At 35.6% G+C, this 17,560-nt stretch overlaps 1 protein-coding gene across 2 annotated transcripts in view; it reads right to left on the bottom strand.

The window, feature by feature from the left end:
* Nucleotides 1-3,072: 3,072 nt before the first annotated feature.
* LOC138320380 (uncharacterized) overlaps nt 3,073-17,560 on the bottom strand; it is a 62,310-nt gene continuing 47,822 nt past the window's right edge. Inside the window, exons 18-21 of one of the 2 annotated variants that reach the window (XM_069263313.1) lie at nt 7,323-7,397; nt 6,717-6,752; nt 6,359-6,448; nt 3,073-5,540 (exon numbers count right to left, since the gene is read on the bottom strand). In XM_069263313.1, the coding sequence (XP_069119414.1) occupies nt 4,788-5,540; nt 6,359-6,448; nt 6,717-6,752; nt 7,323-7,397 (954 nt within the window). In that variant the 3' untranslated portion in view covers nt 3,073-4,787. The remainder of the gene's footprint in view (nt 5,541-6,358; nt 6,449-6,716; nt 6,753-7,322; nt 7,398-17,560) is intronic. The other variant, XM_069263312.1, reaches the window with a different exon arrangement.

The raw sequence follows: 17,560 nt of genomic DNA on the forward strand, positions 1-17,560 counted from the left end.
ACGTAACAGACGTCTAATAGCAATAACAGGACATTCTAGAACAGGTGCGAACGTAACAGATGTCTAATGGTAATAACAGGACATTCTAGAACATGTGCGAACGTAACAGACGTCTAATGGTTATAACAGGACATTCTAGAACAGGTTCGAACGTTACAGATGTCTAATGGTAATAACAGGACATTCTAGAACAGGTGCGAACGTAACAGACGTCTAATGGCAATAACAGACGATATAGGTATAGGACATTCTAGAACAGGTGCGAACGTAACAGACGTCTAATGGTAATAACAGAGGATATAGGTATAGGACATTCTAGAACAGGTGCGAACGTAACAGACGTCTAATGGTAATAACAGAGGATATAGGTATAGGACATTCTAGAACAGGTGCGAACGTAACAGACGTCTAATAGCAATAACAGATGATATAGGTATAGGACATTCTAGAACAGGTGCAAACTTAACATACGTCTAATTGCAATAACAGGACATTCTAGAACAGGTGCGAACGTAACAGACGTCTAATCGCAATAATAGACGATATAGGTATAGGACATTCTAGAACAGGTGCGAACGTAACAGACGTCTAATGGCAATAACGGGACATTCTAGAACAGGTGCGAACGTAACATACGTCTAATGGTAATAACAGGACATTCTAGAACAGGTGCGAATGTAACAAACGTCTAATGGTTATAACAGGACATTCTAGAACAGGTGCGAACGTAACAGACGTCTAATGGTTATAACAGGACATTCTAGAACATGTGCGAACGTAACAGACGTCTAATGGTAATAACAGAGGATATAGGTATAGGACATTCTAGAACATGTGCGAACGTAACAGATGTCAAATGGTAATAACAGACGATATAGGTATAGGACATTCTAGAACAGGTACGAACGTAACAGACGTCTAATAGCAATAACAGAACATTCTAGAACAGGTGCAAACGTAACAGATGTCAAATGGTAACAACAGACGATATAGGTATAGGACATTCTAGAACAGGTGCGAACGTAACAGACGTCTTATGGTAATAACAGGACATTCTAGAACAGGTGCTAACGTAACAGACGTCTAATGGTAATAACAGAACATTCTAGAACAGGTGCTAACGTAACAGACGTCTAATGGTAATAACAGAACATTCTAGAACAGGTGCTAACGTAACAGACGTCTAATGGTAATAACAGAACATTCTAGAACAGGTGCTAACGTAACAGACGTCTAATGGTAATAACAGAACATTCTAGAACAGGTGCTAACGTAACAGACGTCTAATGGTAATAACAGGACATTCTAGAACAGGTGCGAACGTAACAGACGTCTAATGGCAATAACAGGACATTCTAGAACAGGTGCGAACGTAACAGACGTCTAATGGTAATAACAGAGGATATAGGTATAGGACATTCTAGAACAGGTGCGAACGTAACAGATGTCTAATGGTAATAACAGAGGATATAGGTATAGGACATTCTAGAACAGGTGCGAACGTAACAGACGTCTAATAGCAATAACAGGACATTCTAGAACAGGTGCGAACGTAACAGATGTCTAATGGCAATAACAGACGATATAGGTATAGGACATTCTAGAACAGGTGCGAACGTAACAGACGTCTAATGGTATAACAGAGGATATAGGTATAGGACATTCTAGAACAGGTGCGAACGTAACAGACGTCTAATGGCAATAGCAGACGATACAGGTATAGGACATTCTAGAACAGGTGCGAACGTAACAGACGTCTAATGGCAATAGCAGACGATACAGGTATAGGACATTCTAGAACAGGTGCGAACGTAACAGACGTCTAATGGCAATAACAGGACATTCTAGAACAGGTGCGAACGTAACAGACGTCTAATGGCAATAGCAGACGATACAGGTATAGGACATTCTAGAACAGGTGCGAACGTAACAGACGTCTAATGGCAATAACGGGACATTCTATAACAGGTGCGAACGTAACAGACGTCTAATGGCAATAATAGACGATATAGGTATAGGACATTCTAGAACAGGTGCGAACGTAACAGACGTCTAATAGCAATAACAGGACATTCTATAACAGGTGCGAACGTAACAGACGTCTAATGGCAATAATAGACGATATAGGTATAGGACATTCTAGAACAGGTGCGAACGTAACAGACGTCTAATGGCAATAACGGGACATTCTAGAACAGGTGCGAACGTAACAGACGTCTAATGGCAATAATAGACGATATAGGTATAGGACATTCTAGAACAGGTACAAACGTTACAGAGGTAGGGCAAACATACATAAAATGGACATCAGGAGGTTCCCACATACCTGGCACATTTAATTTGTTTGCGGTGTATATAAAACCACAATCACCAATAGGTAGATAAACATTTGGCTCAACATATAATCTATAAATAAAGTTTATTATTACGATTGTTATTATTGGGATTAAAACACCACTTGTACAAAACACTCCGACAATCTATGGACAGTTAGTTATGGATAGAAGACGGAAAGTAACGAACACTGACGTCATCATAGGTCAGGCATGAACCGGGCATTACTTGAATAGAATTTTGGACCATATACCTATCAGGAGACGTACTTTAATATCAAAATAAAAACATACAAAAACGCATGTGTGAATTAAGTATGGAAGAAAGACACCGATCATACGGACAGTTTTGAACAGACACATACCAGCGCTAGAAGACAACGTAGATTTTGTAACAGGTGTGACAAAGATGACAAAGACAATAGGAATGAGATGACTACAACCAGAGCAATATAGTAAACACACATTGCAGATGACGATTCCTTATATAGAATCAGCACGATCATTTAGCTGTAAATTAAACGTAGATGTACACGATCTCGGCAGAAAACCATACATCTAACTCCCTTGCACGTTCGATTGTTTTATATACGGATATCGAGACAGTTTTTGGCACGGCGCTTTAATTCCAAAACACTACATATCAATCCAAATAAATACAGTGGAGTAAAGTAAAAAGGTCAGCTAAATAAAGCAATCAAAAGCATCAAGTACCACAGTTTTATGTGATTCGATTTATTCCGCTTAATAAATTTTAAAGAAATGATCAGATTAAGGTTCTGAATAGGGATTTTGTATTTGCACATTACAGAGGTTACCCGGCCTTGCAGAGAGGTTTTGATTATTTGCGAGCATGATGGCATACTTTTAGAGACATAATGCTAGTTTCGCTTACAAAATGATGGCATCGCACTAGATACCTACTCGCTAGAGGCAGCTACAAGACATTTGTCTGCCTGGATCAAAATCAACTGCATGCTTCGCAATGAATCTTTTCAGGATGTGTGTACAAATACGATACTCAACAACAATACGTAGAAAACAATATAAACATACAAACTTTATTTATTTTACAACGATTGCGAAGCAATTCATATAACATAATACAAAACACGCACGAGGGGTGACAAACTATTAAAGTCTTTCAAACTGTTCGTTACAAATCAAATCAAGTAACGCATAAAAATAAGTGAATTTTATATGTAAAATGCAAACAGCATATTAAAATGGAGAAAATCCATGTGCATGACATTTAAAACGTGTAAGAAAAATAACACTTTTAGATGTCGTTTATAACAACTTTTGTGCCCTTGGTATACACAAGTTCTAACTTGACCTATTATATGACTCCAAGATTATCGGTGATCGTAGTGGCAACGGACAAAATTTTTAATCTTGTTATCCTTCCTAAATAGCATTCTAAGTTTAGTGTATATGAAATAACAGTTACACATGCCAATAGCGAAACTCTGGGAGACAACAAAATCACTTCGTTGCAAGCAAAATTCCTTATGCACATATTACAAACATTGTAAAGTAACCTTAACAAGAAATAACATCTATAACGTTATAACAATCATTTCGATATTACATGAGTGATCATTTCATATGAGATTTTATGAAACGAGTCTAAGAAGTTTTTATTTTTGCGAGCCTTGGCGAGCAAAAATTAAAACTTCGAGACGAGTTTCATAAAATTACTTAATTAACTTTAATTCGCGTTATTTTTCCTGACGTCATTTTATTGTTTCTGTCTGACGTCACAATAAACTTTCAGCCAATGAAAATCGCTCCAGGTCATATTACAATAGTGACATATGCAAAAATATTACACTGGTGAAATCACTGATTATTAGGCGGATTATGTGATAAAAATGTGTTTTGCTGTATAAGCTCCTTACATGAGCATTGTAATCGAATCATCATTGGACGGAAATGGGTAACATGATAAATCAATTCATTAAAAGACATGTGCAAAATATGCGAGAGATACCAGATTAAATTACCATAAAAAGATAACATTTTGTCTTTCAAATTGCCTTGAGTGTTTTGTTTTACTGTAAATATAAGTATCGTTATAATACTATATTTGGAACAATAATGCACTCTCCACATAAGCAATGATGATTGCAAATACACTGTATATCGCGTTTTACCGACAATAACGAATGCGCATTTGTTCATATCCGTTTTACTAAATCTTCCCTATTTAGTACTGCGCTTGCACACGGAATATTTCCAACACTAATATGCCCTGCATATCATTTTTTAAGTTATACAACTACAAAATATTCCGTTGATTGGATTTTATACTTCTCCAAACACAATGTTGTAATTTATCTTGGTATAAATTTATCTTGGCAAAATCATCGTTTTTGGTATCAATGTCGTCTACCGAGATATTACCGGCGGTAATATTCTTCAGTAAGACGGAGGAGGATCGACTATTTGTATTCATCGGTCTGATGTCGGTTCGGCTATCGATGTTCTTCGGTCTGATGTCGGTTCGGCTATCGATGTTCTTCGGTCGGACGGCTGTTCGGCTTTCGATGTTCTTCGGTCGGACGGCTGTTCGGCTATCGATGTTCTTCGGTCGGACGGCTGTTCGGCTATCAATGTTCTACGGTCGGACGGCTGTTCTGCTATCGATGTTCTACGGTCGGACGTCGGTTCAGCTAGAGATGTTCTTCGGTTGGAAGTCGGTTCGGCTATCGATGTTCTTCGGTCGGACGTCTGTTCAGCTAGAGATGTTATGCGATCGGTTGTAGATTCTGTATTAGATAATCTTCTATCTGTCGTTGACTCTTCTATAGATATTTGACGTGCAGTGGTTGGTAAATCTATTGTTGATTTTATGTCATCCGTAGATGTTTGTTGCACAATCTTTAATTCTGCTTTCACGGCCGAATGATCATCTTGAGACATTCTGCGGTTGCCATCCGACTGAGTAATGGATTTCCGCCGGTCGGTGGCATTCTTTATAATTTGATTTTCTGTGGTCAATTGAGATGCAGTTGATTTGTGGATTGCTTTGGAATTGGTAACGAATGCGCCGCATCCAACTCTACTTGCAGTATAATTTGTTACAGCAGCATTCTGAGTAGCATTGCTATCGGTATCAAGTCCAGAAAGCTCACCTACTGGAGACACTAACGTAATAGAGGACGAACTCTTATTAATATGCAGTCCTAAGCCGATCAACACACTCTGAAAATATAGATAATTTCATATTGATAAAGACAAAAGTACAAATAATCAAATAAAGTATTCTATTCGCTTTTTAGAAAAAAAATTTACCAATCGTATTCCTTGATTTATTACGAATAAATATTAAATTCTTTTTCTTCAGATAAAATCTCTCTTTTTTTCTTTAATAGAATTCTGCGTAATAGACGTATTCATCACACACATTATTTTAACTCGTCTTAAACCGTTTTTCATTTCAAAATATTTTATTAAATCATTCGATTTAATAGGGATTGGGCAGCAGGCTATGCCTATATAAGCTCTCTCCCTCTGGATACATACATGTACATCTCAAAATCATGTTATGACGAATATATGTAATTTTTATGACAAAAATTGAAATTAAATATATATTTAGGATACACTTGTAACTTATACTATGATAACACTCCGATAATGAGCGGGTATAAAACAGCATTATATATACAATGTATATATGTATATAAAAACATGTTAAGCATATATATATATAATATATATATGTATACCTATGTTTTTGTTTATAGTTTAAACGTGGATACTGTATAGCCAGATAATTATAAGTTAAAATATATAATGGATTCATATCAGTTCTATATATATACAGTTCCTTGATTTAAATCAGTTGATGTTGATTTGAATTTAATTTGAATTTGGATCCCTCAATATTACTCCCACATAAGCCATACTTAGTGACCGGGCAGTACTAAGTCGTCTTAGTAATTTGAGAATCGGGAAAATGACATTTAGTTTCATTAATTTGTTTATAGGACATGTGTCTATACACAATGCTTACTTACCAATAATACAATGTGAACTACGTCAAATCCAAGGTATAATCCCGTCATAAGGTACACTTCAGAAGCGCCTGTATCACACACTCCCTGGGGCTAAAATATTATTCCATGTTGATATAAACCATTCAGCAACTATAGGCTAATATGTTCGAGTACAATTATTGATATAGATGCATGTAAGAAGAAAAAAAAGAAATTCGTTTGGGATTGAAGAAAAGGAAATTCATATTAAACGAACTGAAGCTAGTATCAATGACATCAAACCTCTAACTCAGAAAAAACTGAAATATGATAATGAAATGTATCAAAGCAGACTATTCGTTTAGTACCATTGTTGTAAGGATGTTATTGTTTAACTTACCGACCAATAGAATGTGTCCACACAGTTATAACCAGCCTGGAAAATATCAATATCTTCATTACAATGAATATCATATATATCCATTGTGTTACACAAGATGTTTATATATATATATATATATATATATATATATATATATATAGATGTTCTTGCGTGTGAGGTCATGTGATTTAAAATCAATTAAACGAGTTCAATAAATTGATATGCCACAAACCTTCAGCCAAGTGACTTATACAATTCTTTAAAGAGTTTAATTAATATCATATTACCTAGATCATCTTAGAGTGTAAGATTAGATTTATCACATAGCTAGTATTTATGGATGTATAGACAAAAGTGGTTAAGATGTCCAAACATCTGGATCGGGAGTTCGAATCCCAAGTGGGTCAGTTACCAGATTATGACCACTAGACGGTGGTATCTCTCCGGGTTCTCCGATTTTTATCCAGTATCACACATGTCGCGTCCTTAAATGACCCTGGTCGTTAATAGGACACAAAAGCAAACAAACAAAACAAACAAAACTAAAAGTTCAGTTTCGTTTTATTAAATGGGGGAAATCATATGACAAATGTTATAAAAATAACAATGATAAAAACACTTTACCTTATCAAGTAAAAGTGCCACCAAAGCGAGAGTAACGATGTCGCATATTATCATAAAGGCCTGTAGCAGTACGGACTGAAAGGTAAAAATATAGAATGCATTTTTGTTTTTAATTTGCTTTGAACGAAGTACTATTATTTCAGTTAGTTATGATGTCATCCATAATTGTATATGTGAAACAGACTGAAATCAGATGTATGAATGATTAGAATCAGCTGTCAAGAGTTAAGGAGACGCAGGTTCACGATCTTGTCGTCACGGATGGTGTACCTGGTCTATGCTCTGGGGTATTATAAAAGATCAGAAAACCTGCCTTAGCGACCACCTTTGTTTTTACAGAACTACAAAAGTTTATTATAAAACTCTGGGTAAAAACAGACAACTTACCATATAGATAAACCCCCAACTACAAAAGTGTATTATCAAACTGTGGGTAAACACAGACAACTTACCATATAGATAAACCCCCAACTACAAAAGTGTATTATCAAACTGTGGGTAAACACAGACAACTTACCATATAGATAAACCCCCAACTACAAAAGTGTATTATCAAACTGTGGGTAAACACAGACAACTTACCATATAGATAAACCCCCAACTACAAAAGTGTATTATCAAACTGTGGGTAAACACAGACAACTTACCATATAGATAAACCCCCAACTACAAAAGTGTATTATCAAACTGTGGGTAAACACAGACAACTTACCATATAGATAAACCCCCAACTACAAAAGTGTATTATCAAACTGTGGGTAAACACAGACAACTTACCATATAGATAAACCCCCAACTACAAAAGTGTATTATCAAACTGTGGGTAAACACAGACAACTTACCATATAGATAAACCCCCAACTACAAAAGTGTATTATCAAACTGTGGGTAAACACAGACAACTTACCATATAGATAAACCCCCAACTACAAAAGTGTATTATCAAACTGTGGGTAAACACAGACAACTTACCATATAGATAAACCCCCAACTACAAAAGTGTATTATCAAACTGTGGGTAAACACAGACAACTTACCATATAGATAAACCCCCAACTACAAAAGTGTATTATCAAACTGTGGGTAAACACAGACAACTTACCATATAGATAAACCCCCAACTACAAAAGTGTATTATCAAACTGTGGGTAAACACAGACAACTTACCATATAGATAAACCCCCAACTACAAAAGTGTATTATCAAACTGTGGGTAAACACAGACAACTTACCATATAGATAAACCCCCAACTACAAAAGTGTATTATCAAACTGTGGGTAAACACAGACAACTTACCATATAGATAAACCCCCAACTACAAAAGTGTATTATCAAACTGTGGGTAAACACAGACAACTTACCATATAGATAAACCCCCAACTACAAAAGTGTATTATCAAACTGTGGGTAAACACAGACAACTTACCATATAGATAAACCCCCAACTACAAAAGTGTATTATCAAACTGTGGGTAAACACAGACAACTTACCATATAGATAAACCCCCAACTACAAAAGTGTATTATCAAACTGTGGGTAAACACAGACAACTTACCATATAGATAAACCCCCAACTACAAAAGTGTATTATCAAACTGTGGGTAAACACAGACAACTTACCATATAGATAAACCCCCAACTACAAAAGTGTATTATCAAACTGTGGGTAAACACAGACAACTTACCATATAGATAAACCCCCAACTACAAAAGTGTATTATCAAACTGTGGGTAAACACAGACAACTTACCATATAGATAAACCCCCAACTACAAAAGTGTATTATCAAACTGTGGGTAAACACAGACAACTTACCATATAGATAAACCCCCAACTACAAAAGTGTATTATCAAACTGTGGGTAAACACAGACAACTTACCATATAGATAAACCCCCAACTACAAAAGTGTATTATCAAACTGTGGGTAAACACAGACAACTTACCATATAGATAAACCCCCAACTACAAAAGTGTATTATCAAACTGTGGGTAAACACAGACAACTTACCATATAGATAAACCCCCAACTACAAAAGTGTATTATCAAACTGTGGGTAAACACAGACAACTTACCATATAGATAAACCCCCAACTACAAAAGTGTATTATCAAACTGTGGGTAAACACAGATAACTTACCATATAGATAAACCCCCAACTACAAAAGTGCATTATCAAACTGTGGGTAAACATAGACAACTTACCATATAGATAAACCCCCAACTACAAAAGTGTATTATCAAACTGTGGGTAAACACAGACAACTTACCATATAGATAAACCCCCAACTACAAAAGTGTATTATCAAACTGTGGGTAAACACAGACAACTTACCATATAGATAAACCCCCAACTACAAAAGTGTATTATCAAACTGTGGGTAAACACAGACAACTTACCATATAGATAAACCCCCAACTACAAAAGTGTATTATCAAACTGTGGGTAAACACAGACAACTTACCATATAGATAAACCCCCCAACTACAAAAGTGTATTATCAAACTGTGGGTAAACACAGACAACTTACCATATAGATAAACCCCCAACTACAAAAGTGTATTATCAAACTGTGGGTAAACACAGACAACTTACCATATAGATAAACCCCCAACTACAAAAGTGTATTATCAAACTGTGGGTAAACACAGACAACTTACCATATAGATAAACCCCCAACTACAAAAGTGTATTATCAAACTGTGGGTAAACACAGACAACTTACCATATAGATAAACCCCCCAACTACAAAAGTGTATTATCAAACTGTGGGTAAACACAGACAACTTACCATATAGATAAACCCCCAACTACAAAAGTGTATTATCAAACTGTGGGTAAACACAGACAACTTACCATATAGATAAACCCCCAACTACAAAAGTGTATTATCAAACTGTGGGTAAACACAGACAACTTACCATATAGATAAACCCCAACTACAAAAGTGTATTATCAAACTGTGGGTAAACACAGGCAACTTACCATATAGATAAACCCTCAACTACAAAAGTGTATTATCAAACTGTGGGTAAACACAGACAAACTATATAACCCCATACAAAAGTAAACAAGAAACTTAACCCCCAACTACAAAAGTGTATTATCAAACTGTGGGTAAACACAGACAACTTACCATATAGATAAACCCCCAACTACAAAAGTGTATTATCAAACTGTGGGTAAACACAGACAACTTACCATATAGATAAACCCCCAACTACAAAAGTGTATTTTCAAACTGTGGGTAAACATAGACAACTTACCATATAGATAAACCCCCAACTACAAAAAGTGTATTATCAAACTGTGGGTAAACATATACAAATTACCATATAGATAAACCCCCAAACTACAAAAGTGTATTATCAAACTGTGGGTAAACATAGACAACTTACCATATAGATAAACCCCCAACTACAAAAGTGTATTATCAAACTGTGGGTAAACACAGACAACTTACCATATAGATAAACCCCCAACTACAAAAGTGTATTATCAAACTGTGGGTAAACACAGGCAACTTACCATATAGATAAACCCCCAACTACAAAAGTGTATTATCAAAAACTGTGGGTAAACACAGACAACTTACCATATAGATAAACCCCCAACTACAAAAGTGTATTATCAAATTGTGGGTAAACACAGACAACTTACCATATAGATAAACCCCCAACTACAAAAAGTGTATTATCAAACTGTGGGTAAACACAGACAACTTACCATATAGATAAACCCCCAACTACAAAAGTGTATTATCAAACTGTGGGTAAACACAGACAACTTACCATATAGATAAACCCCCAACTACAAAAGTGTATTATCAAACTGTGGGTAAACACAGACAACTTACCATATAGATAAACCCCCAACTACAAAAGTGTATTATCAAACTGTGGGTAAACACAGACAACTTACCATATAGATAAACCCCCAACTACAAAAGTGTATTATCAAACTGTGGGTAAACACAGACAACTTACCATATAGATAAACCCCCAACTACAAAAGTGTATTATCAAACTGTGGGTAAACACAGACAACTTACCATATAGATAAACCCCCAACTACAAAAGTGTATTATCAAACTGTGGGTAAACACAGACAACTTACCATATAGAGAAACCCCCCAACTACAAAAGTGTATTATCAAACTGTGGGTAAACACAGACAACTTACCATATAGATAAACCCCCAACTACAAAAGTGTATTATCAAACTGTGGGTAAACACAGACAACTTACCATATAGATAAACCCCCAACTACAAAAGTGTATTATCAAACTGTGGGTAAACACAGACAACTTACCATATAGATAAACCCCCAACTACAAAAGTGTATTATCAAACTGTGGGTAAACACAGACAACTTACCATATAGATAAACCCCCAACTACAAAAGTGTATTATCAAACTGTGGGTAAACACAGACAACTTACCATATAGATAAACCCCCAACTACAAAAGTGTATTATCAAACTGTGGGTAAACACAGACAACTTACCATATAGATAAACCCCCAACTACAAAAGTGTATTATCAAACTGTGGGTAAACACAGACAACTTACCATATAGATAAACCCCCAACTACAAAAGTGTATTATCAAACTGTGGGTAAACACAGACAACTTACCATATAGATAAACCCCCAACTACAAAAGTGTATTATCAAACTGTGGGTAAACACAGACAACTTACCATATAGATAAACCCCCAACTACAAAAGTGTATTATCAAACTGTGGGTAAACACAGACAACTTACCATATAGATAAACCCCCAACTACAAAAGTGTATTATCAAACTGTGGGTAAACACAGACAACTTACCATATAGATAAACCCCCAACTACAAAAGTGTATTATCAAACTGTGGGTAAACACAGACAACTTACCATATAGATAAACCCCCAACTACAAAAGTGTATTATCAAACTGTGGGTAAACACAGACAACTTACCATATAGATAAACCCCCAACTACAAAAGTGTATTATCAAACTGTGGGTAAACACAGACAACTTACCATATAGATAAACCCCCAACTACAAAAGTGTATTATCAAACTGTGGGTAAACACAGACAACTTACCATATAGATAAACCCCCAACTACAAAAGTGCATTATCAAACTGTGGGTAAACATAGACAACTTACCATATAGATAAACCCCCCAACTACAAATGTGTATTATCAAACTGTGGGTAAACACAGACAACTTACCATATAGATAAACCCCCAACTACAAAAGTGTATTATCAAACTGTGGGTAAAACACAGACAACTTACCATATAGATAAACCCCCAACTACAAAAGTGTATTATCAAACTGTGGGTAAACACAGACAACTTACCATATAGATAAACCCCCAACTACAAAAGTGTATTATCAAACTGTGGGTAAACACAGACAACTTACCATATAGATAAACCCCCAACTACAAAAGTGTATTATCAAACTGTGGGTAAACACAGACAACTTACCATATAGATAAACCCCCAACTACAAAAGTGTATTATCAAACTGTGGGTAAACACAGACAACTTACCATATAGATAAACCCCCAACTACAAAAGTGTATTATCAAACTGTGGGTAAACACAGACAACTTACCATATAGATAAACCCCCAACTACAAAAGTGTATTATCAAACTGTGGGTAAACACAGACAACTTACCATATAGATAAACCCCCAACTACAAAAGTGTATTATCAAACTGTGGGTAAACACAGACAACTTACCATATAGATAAACCCCCAACTACAAAAGTGTATTATCAAACTGTGGGTAAACACAGACAACTTACCATATAGATAAACCCCCAACTACAAAAGTGTATTATCAAACTGTGGGTAAACACAGACAACTTACCATATAGATAAACCCCCAACTACAAAAGTGTATTATCAAACTGTGGGTAAACACAGACAACTTACCATATAGATAAACCCCCAACTACAAAAGTGTATTATCAAACTGTGGGTAAACACAGACAACTTACCATATAGATAAACCCCCAACTACAAAAGTGTATTATCAAACTGTGGGTAAACACAGACAACTTACCATATAGATAAACCCCCAACTACAAAAGTGTATTATCAAACTGTGGGTAAACACAGACAACTTACCATATAGATAAACCCCCAACTACAAAAGTGTATTATCAAACTGTGGGTAAACACAGACAACTTACCATATAGATAAACCCCCAACTACAAAAGTGTATTATCAAACTGTGGGTAAACACAGACAACTTACCATATAGATAAACCCCCAACTACAAAAGTGTATTATCAAACTGTGGGTAAACACAGACAACTTACCATATAGATAAACCCCCAACTACAAAAGTGTATTATCAAACTGTGGGTAAACACAGACAACTTACCATATAGATAAACCCCCAACTACAAAAGTGTATTATCAAACTGTGGGTAAACACAGACAACTTACCATATAGATAAACCCCCAACTACAAAAGTGTATTATCAAACTGTGGGTAAACACAGACAACTTACCATATAGATAAACCCCCAACTACAAAAGTGTATTATCAAACTGTGGGTAAACACAGACAACTTACCATATAGATAAACCCCCAACTACAAAAGTGTATTATCAAACTGTGGGTAAACACAGACAACTTACCATATAGATAAACCCCCAACTACAAAAGTGTATTATCAAACTGTGGGTAAACACAGACAACTTACCATATAGATAAACCCCCAACTACAAAAGTGTATTATCAAACTGTGGGTAAACACAGACAACTTACCATATAGATAAACCCCCAACTACAAAAGTGTATTATCAAACTGTGGGTAAACACAGACAACTTACCATATAGATAAACCCCCAACTACAAAAGTGTATTATCAAATTGTGGGTAAACACAGACAACTTACCATATAGATAAACCCCCAACTACAAAAAGTGTATTATCAAACTGTGGGTAAACACAGACAACTTACCATATAGATAAACCCCCAACTACAAAAGTGTATTATCAAACTGTGGGTAAACACAGACAACTTACCATATAGATAAACCCCCAACTACAAAAGTGTATTATCAAACTGTGGGTAAACACAGACAACTTACCATATAGATAAACCCCCAACTACAAAAGTGTATTATCAAACTGTGGGTAAACACAGACAACTTACCATATAGATAAACCCCCAACTACAAAAGTGTATTATCAAACTGTGGGTAAACACAGACAACTTACCATATAGATAAACCCCCAACTACAAAAGTGTATTATCAAACTGTGGGTAAACACAGACAACTTACCATATAGATAAAACCCCCAACTACAAAAGTGTATTATCAAACTGTGGGTAAACACAGACAACTTACCATATAGATAAACCCCCAACTACAAAAGTGTATTATCAAACTGTGGGTAAACACAGACAACTTACCATATAGATAAACCCCCAACTACAAAAGTGTATTATCAAAAATGTGGGTAAACACAGACAACTTACCATATAGATAAACCCCCAACTACAAAAGTGTATTATCAAACTGTGGGTAAACACAGACAACTTACCATATAGATAAACCCCCAACTACAAAAGTGTATTATCAAACTGTGGGTAAACACAGACAACTTACCATATAGATAAACCCCCAACAACAAAAGTGTATTATCAAACTGTGGGTAAACACAGACAACTTACCATATAGATAAACCCCCAACTACAAAAGTGTATTATCAAACTGTGGGTAAACATAGACAACTTACCATATAGATAAACCCCCAACTACAAAAGTGTATTATCAAACTGTGGGTAAACACAGACAACTTACCATATAGATAAACCCCCAACTACAAAAGTGTATTATCAAACTGTGGGTAAACACAGACAACTTACCATATAGATAAACCCCCAACTACAAAAGTGTATTATCAAACTGTGGGTAAACACAGACAACTTACCATATAGATAAACCCCCAACTACAAAAGTGTATTATCAAACTGTGGGTAAACACAGACAACTTACCATATAGATAAACCCCCAACTACAAAAGTGTATTATCAAACTGTGGGTAAACACAGACAACTTACCATATAGATAAACCCCCAACTACAAAAGTGTATTATCAAACTGTGGGTAAACACAGACAACTTACCATATAGATAAACCCCCAACTACAAAAGTGTATTATCAAACTGTGGGTAAACACAGACAACTTACCATATAGATAAACCCCCAACTACAAAAGTGTATTATCAAACTGTGGGTAAACACAGACAACTTACCATATAGATAAACCCCCAACTACAAAAGTGTATTATCAAACTGTGGGTAAACACAGACAACTTACCATATAGATAAACCCCCAACTACAAAAGTGTATTATCAAACTGTGGGTAAACACAGACAACTTACCATATAGATAAACCCCCAACTACAAAAGTGTATTATCAAACTGTGGGTAAACACAGACAACTTACCATATAGATAAACCCCCAACTACAAAAGTGTATTATCAAACTGTGGGTAAACACAGACAACTTACCATATAGATAAACCCCCAACTACAAAAGTGTATTATCAAACTGTGGGTAAACACAGACAACTTACCATATAGATAAACCCCCAACTACAAAAGTGTATTATCAAACTGTGGGTAAACACAGACAACTTACCATATAGATAAACCCCCAACTACAAAAGTGTATTATCAAACTGTGGGTAAACACAGACAACTTACCATATAGATAAACCCCCAACTACAAAAGTGTATTATCAAACTGTGGGTAAACACAGACAACTTACCATATAGATAAACCCCCAACTACAAAAGTGTATTATCAAACTGTGGGTAAACACAGACAACTTACCATATAGATAAACCCCCAACTACAAAAGTGTATTATCAAACTGTGGGTAAACACAGACAACTTACCATATAGATAAACCCCCAACTACAAAAGTGTATTATCAAACTGTGGGTAAACACAGACAACTTACCATATAGATAAACCCCCAACTACAAAAGTGTATTATCAAACTGTGGGTAAACACAGACAACTTACCATATAGATAAACCCCCAACTACAAAAGTGTATTATCAAACTGTGGGTAAACACAGACAACTTACCATATAGATAAACCCCCAACTACAAAAGTGTATTATCAAACTGTGGGTAAACACAGACAACTTACCATATAGATAAACCCCCAACTACAAAAGTGTATTATCAAACTGTGGGTAAACACAGACAACTTACCATATAGATAAACCCCCAACTACAAAAGTGTATTATCAAACTGTGGGTAAACACAGACAACTTACCATATAGATAAACCCCCAACTACAAAAGTGTATTATCAAACTGTGGGTAAACACAGACAACTTACCATATAGATAAACCCCCAACTACAAAAGTGTATTATCAAACTGTGGGTAAACACAGACAACTTACCATATAGATAAACCCCCAACTACAAAAGTGTATTATCAAACTGTGGGTAAACACAGACAACTTACCATATAGATAAACCCCCAACTACAAAAGTGTATTATCAAACTGTGGGTAAACACAGACAACTTACCATATAGATAAACCCCCAACTACAAAAGTGTATTATCAAACTGTGGGTAAACACAGACAACTTACCATATAGATAAACCCCCAACTACAAAAGTGTATTATCAAACTGTGGGTAAACACAGACAACTTACCATATAGATAAACCCCCCAACTACAAAAGTGTATTATCAAACTGTGGGTAAACACAGACAACTTACCATATAGATAAACCCCCAACTACAAAAGTGTATTATCAAACTGTGGGTAAACACAGACAACTTACCATATAGATAAACCCCCAACTACAAAAGTGTATTATCAAACTGTGGGTAAACACAGACAACTTACCATATAGATAAACCCCCAACTACAAAAGTGTATTATCAAACTGTGGGTAAACACAGACAACTTACCATATAGATAAACCCCCAACTACAAAAGTGTATTATCAAACTGTGGGTAAACACAGACAACTTACCATATAGATAAACCCCCAACTACAAAAGTGTATTATCAAACTGTGGGTAAACACAGACAACTTACCATATAGATAAACCCCCAACTACAAAAGTGTATTATCAAACTGTGGGTAAACACAGACAACTTACCATATAGATAAACCCCCAACTACAAAAGTGTATTATCAAACTGTGGGTAAACACAGACAACTTACCA

The sequence above is a fragment of the Argopecten irradians genome, chromosome 4 (assembly GCF_041381155.1).
Source record: "Argopecten irradians isolate NY chromosome 4, Ai_NY, whole genome shotgun sequence".
Classification (NCBI taxonomy): Eukaryota; Metazoa; Mollusca; class Bivalvia; order Pectinida; family Pectinidae; genus Argopecten; species Argopecten irradians.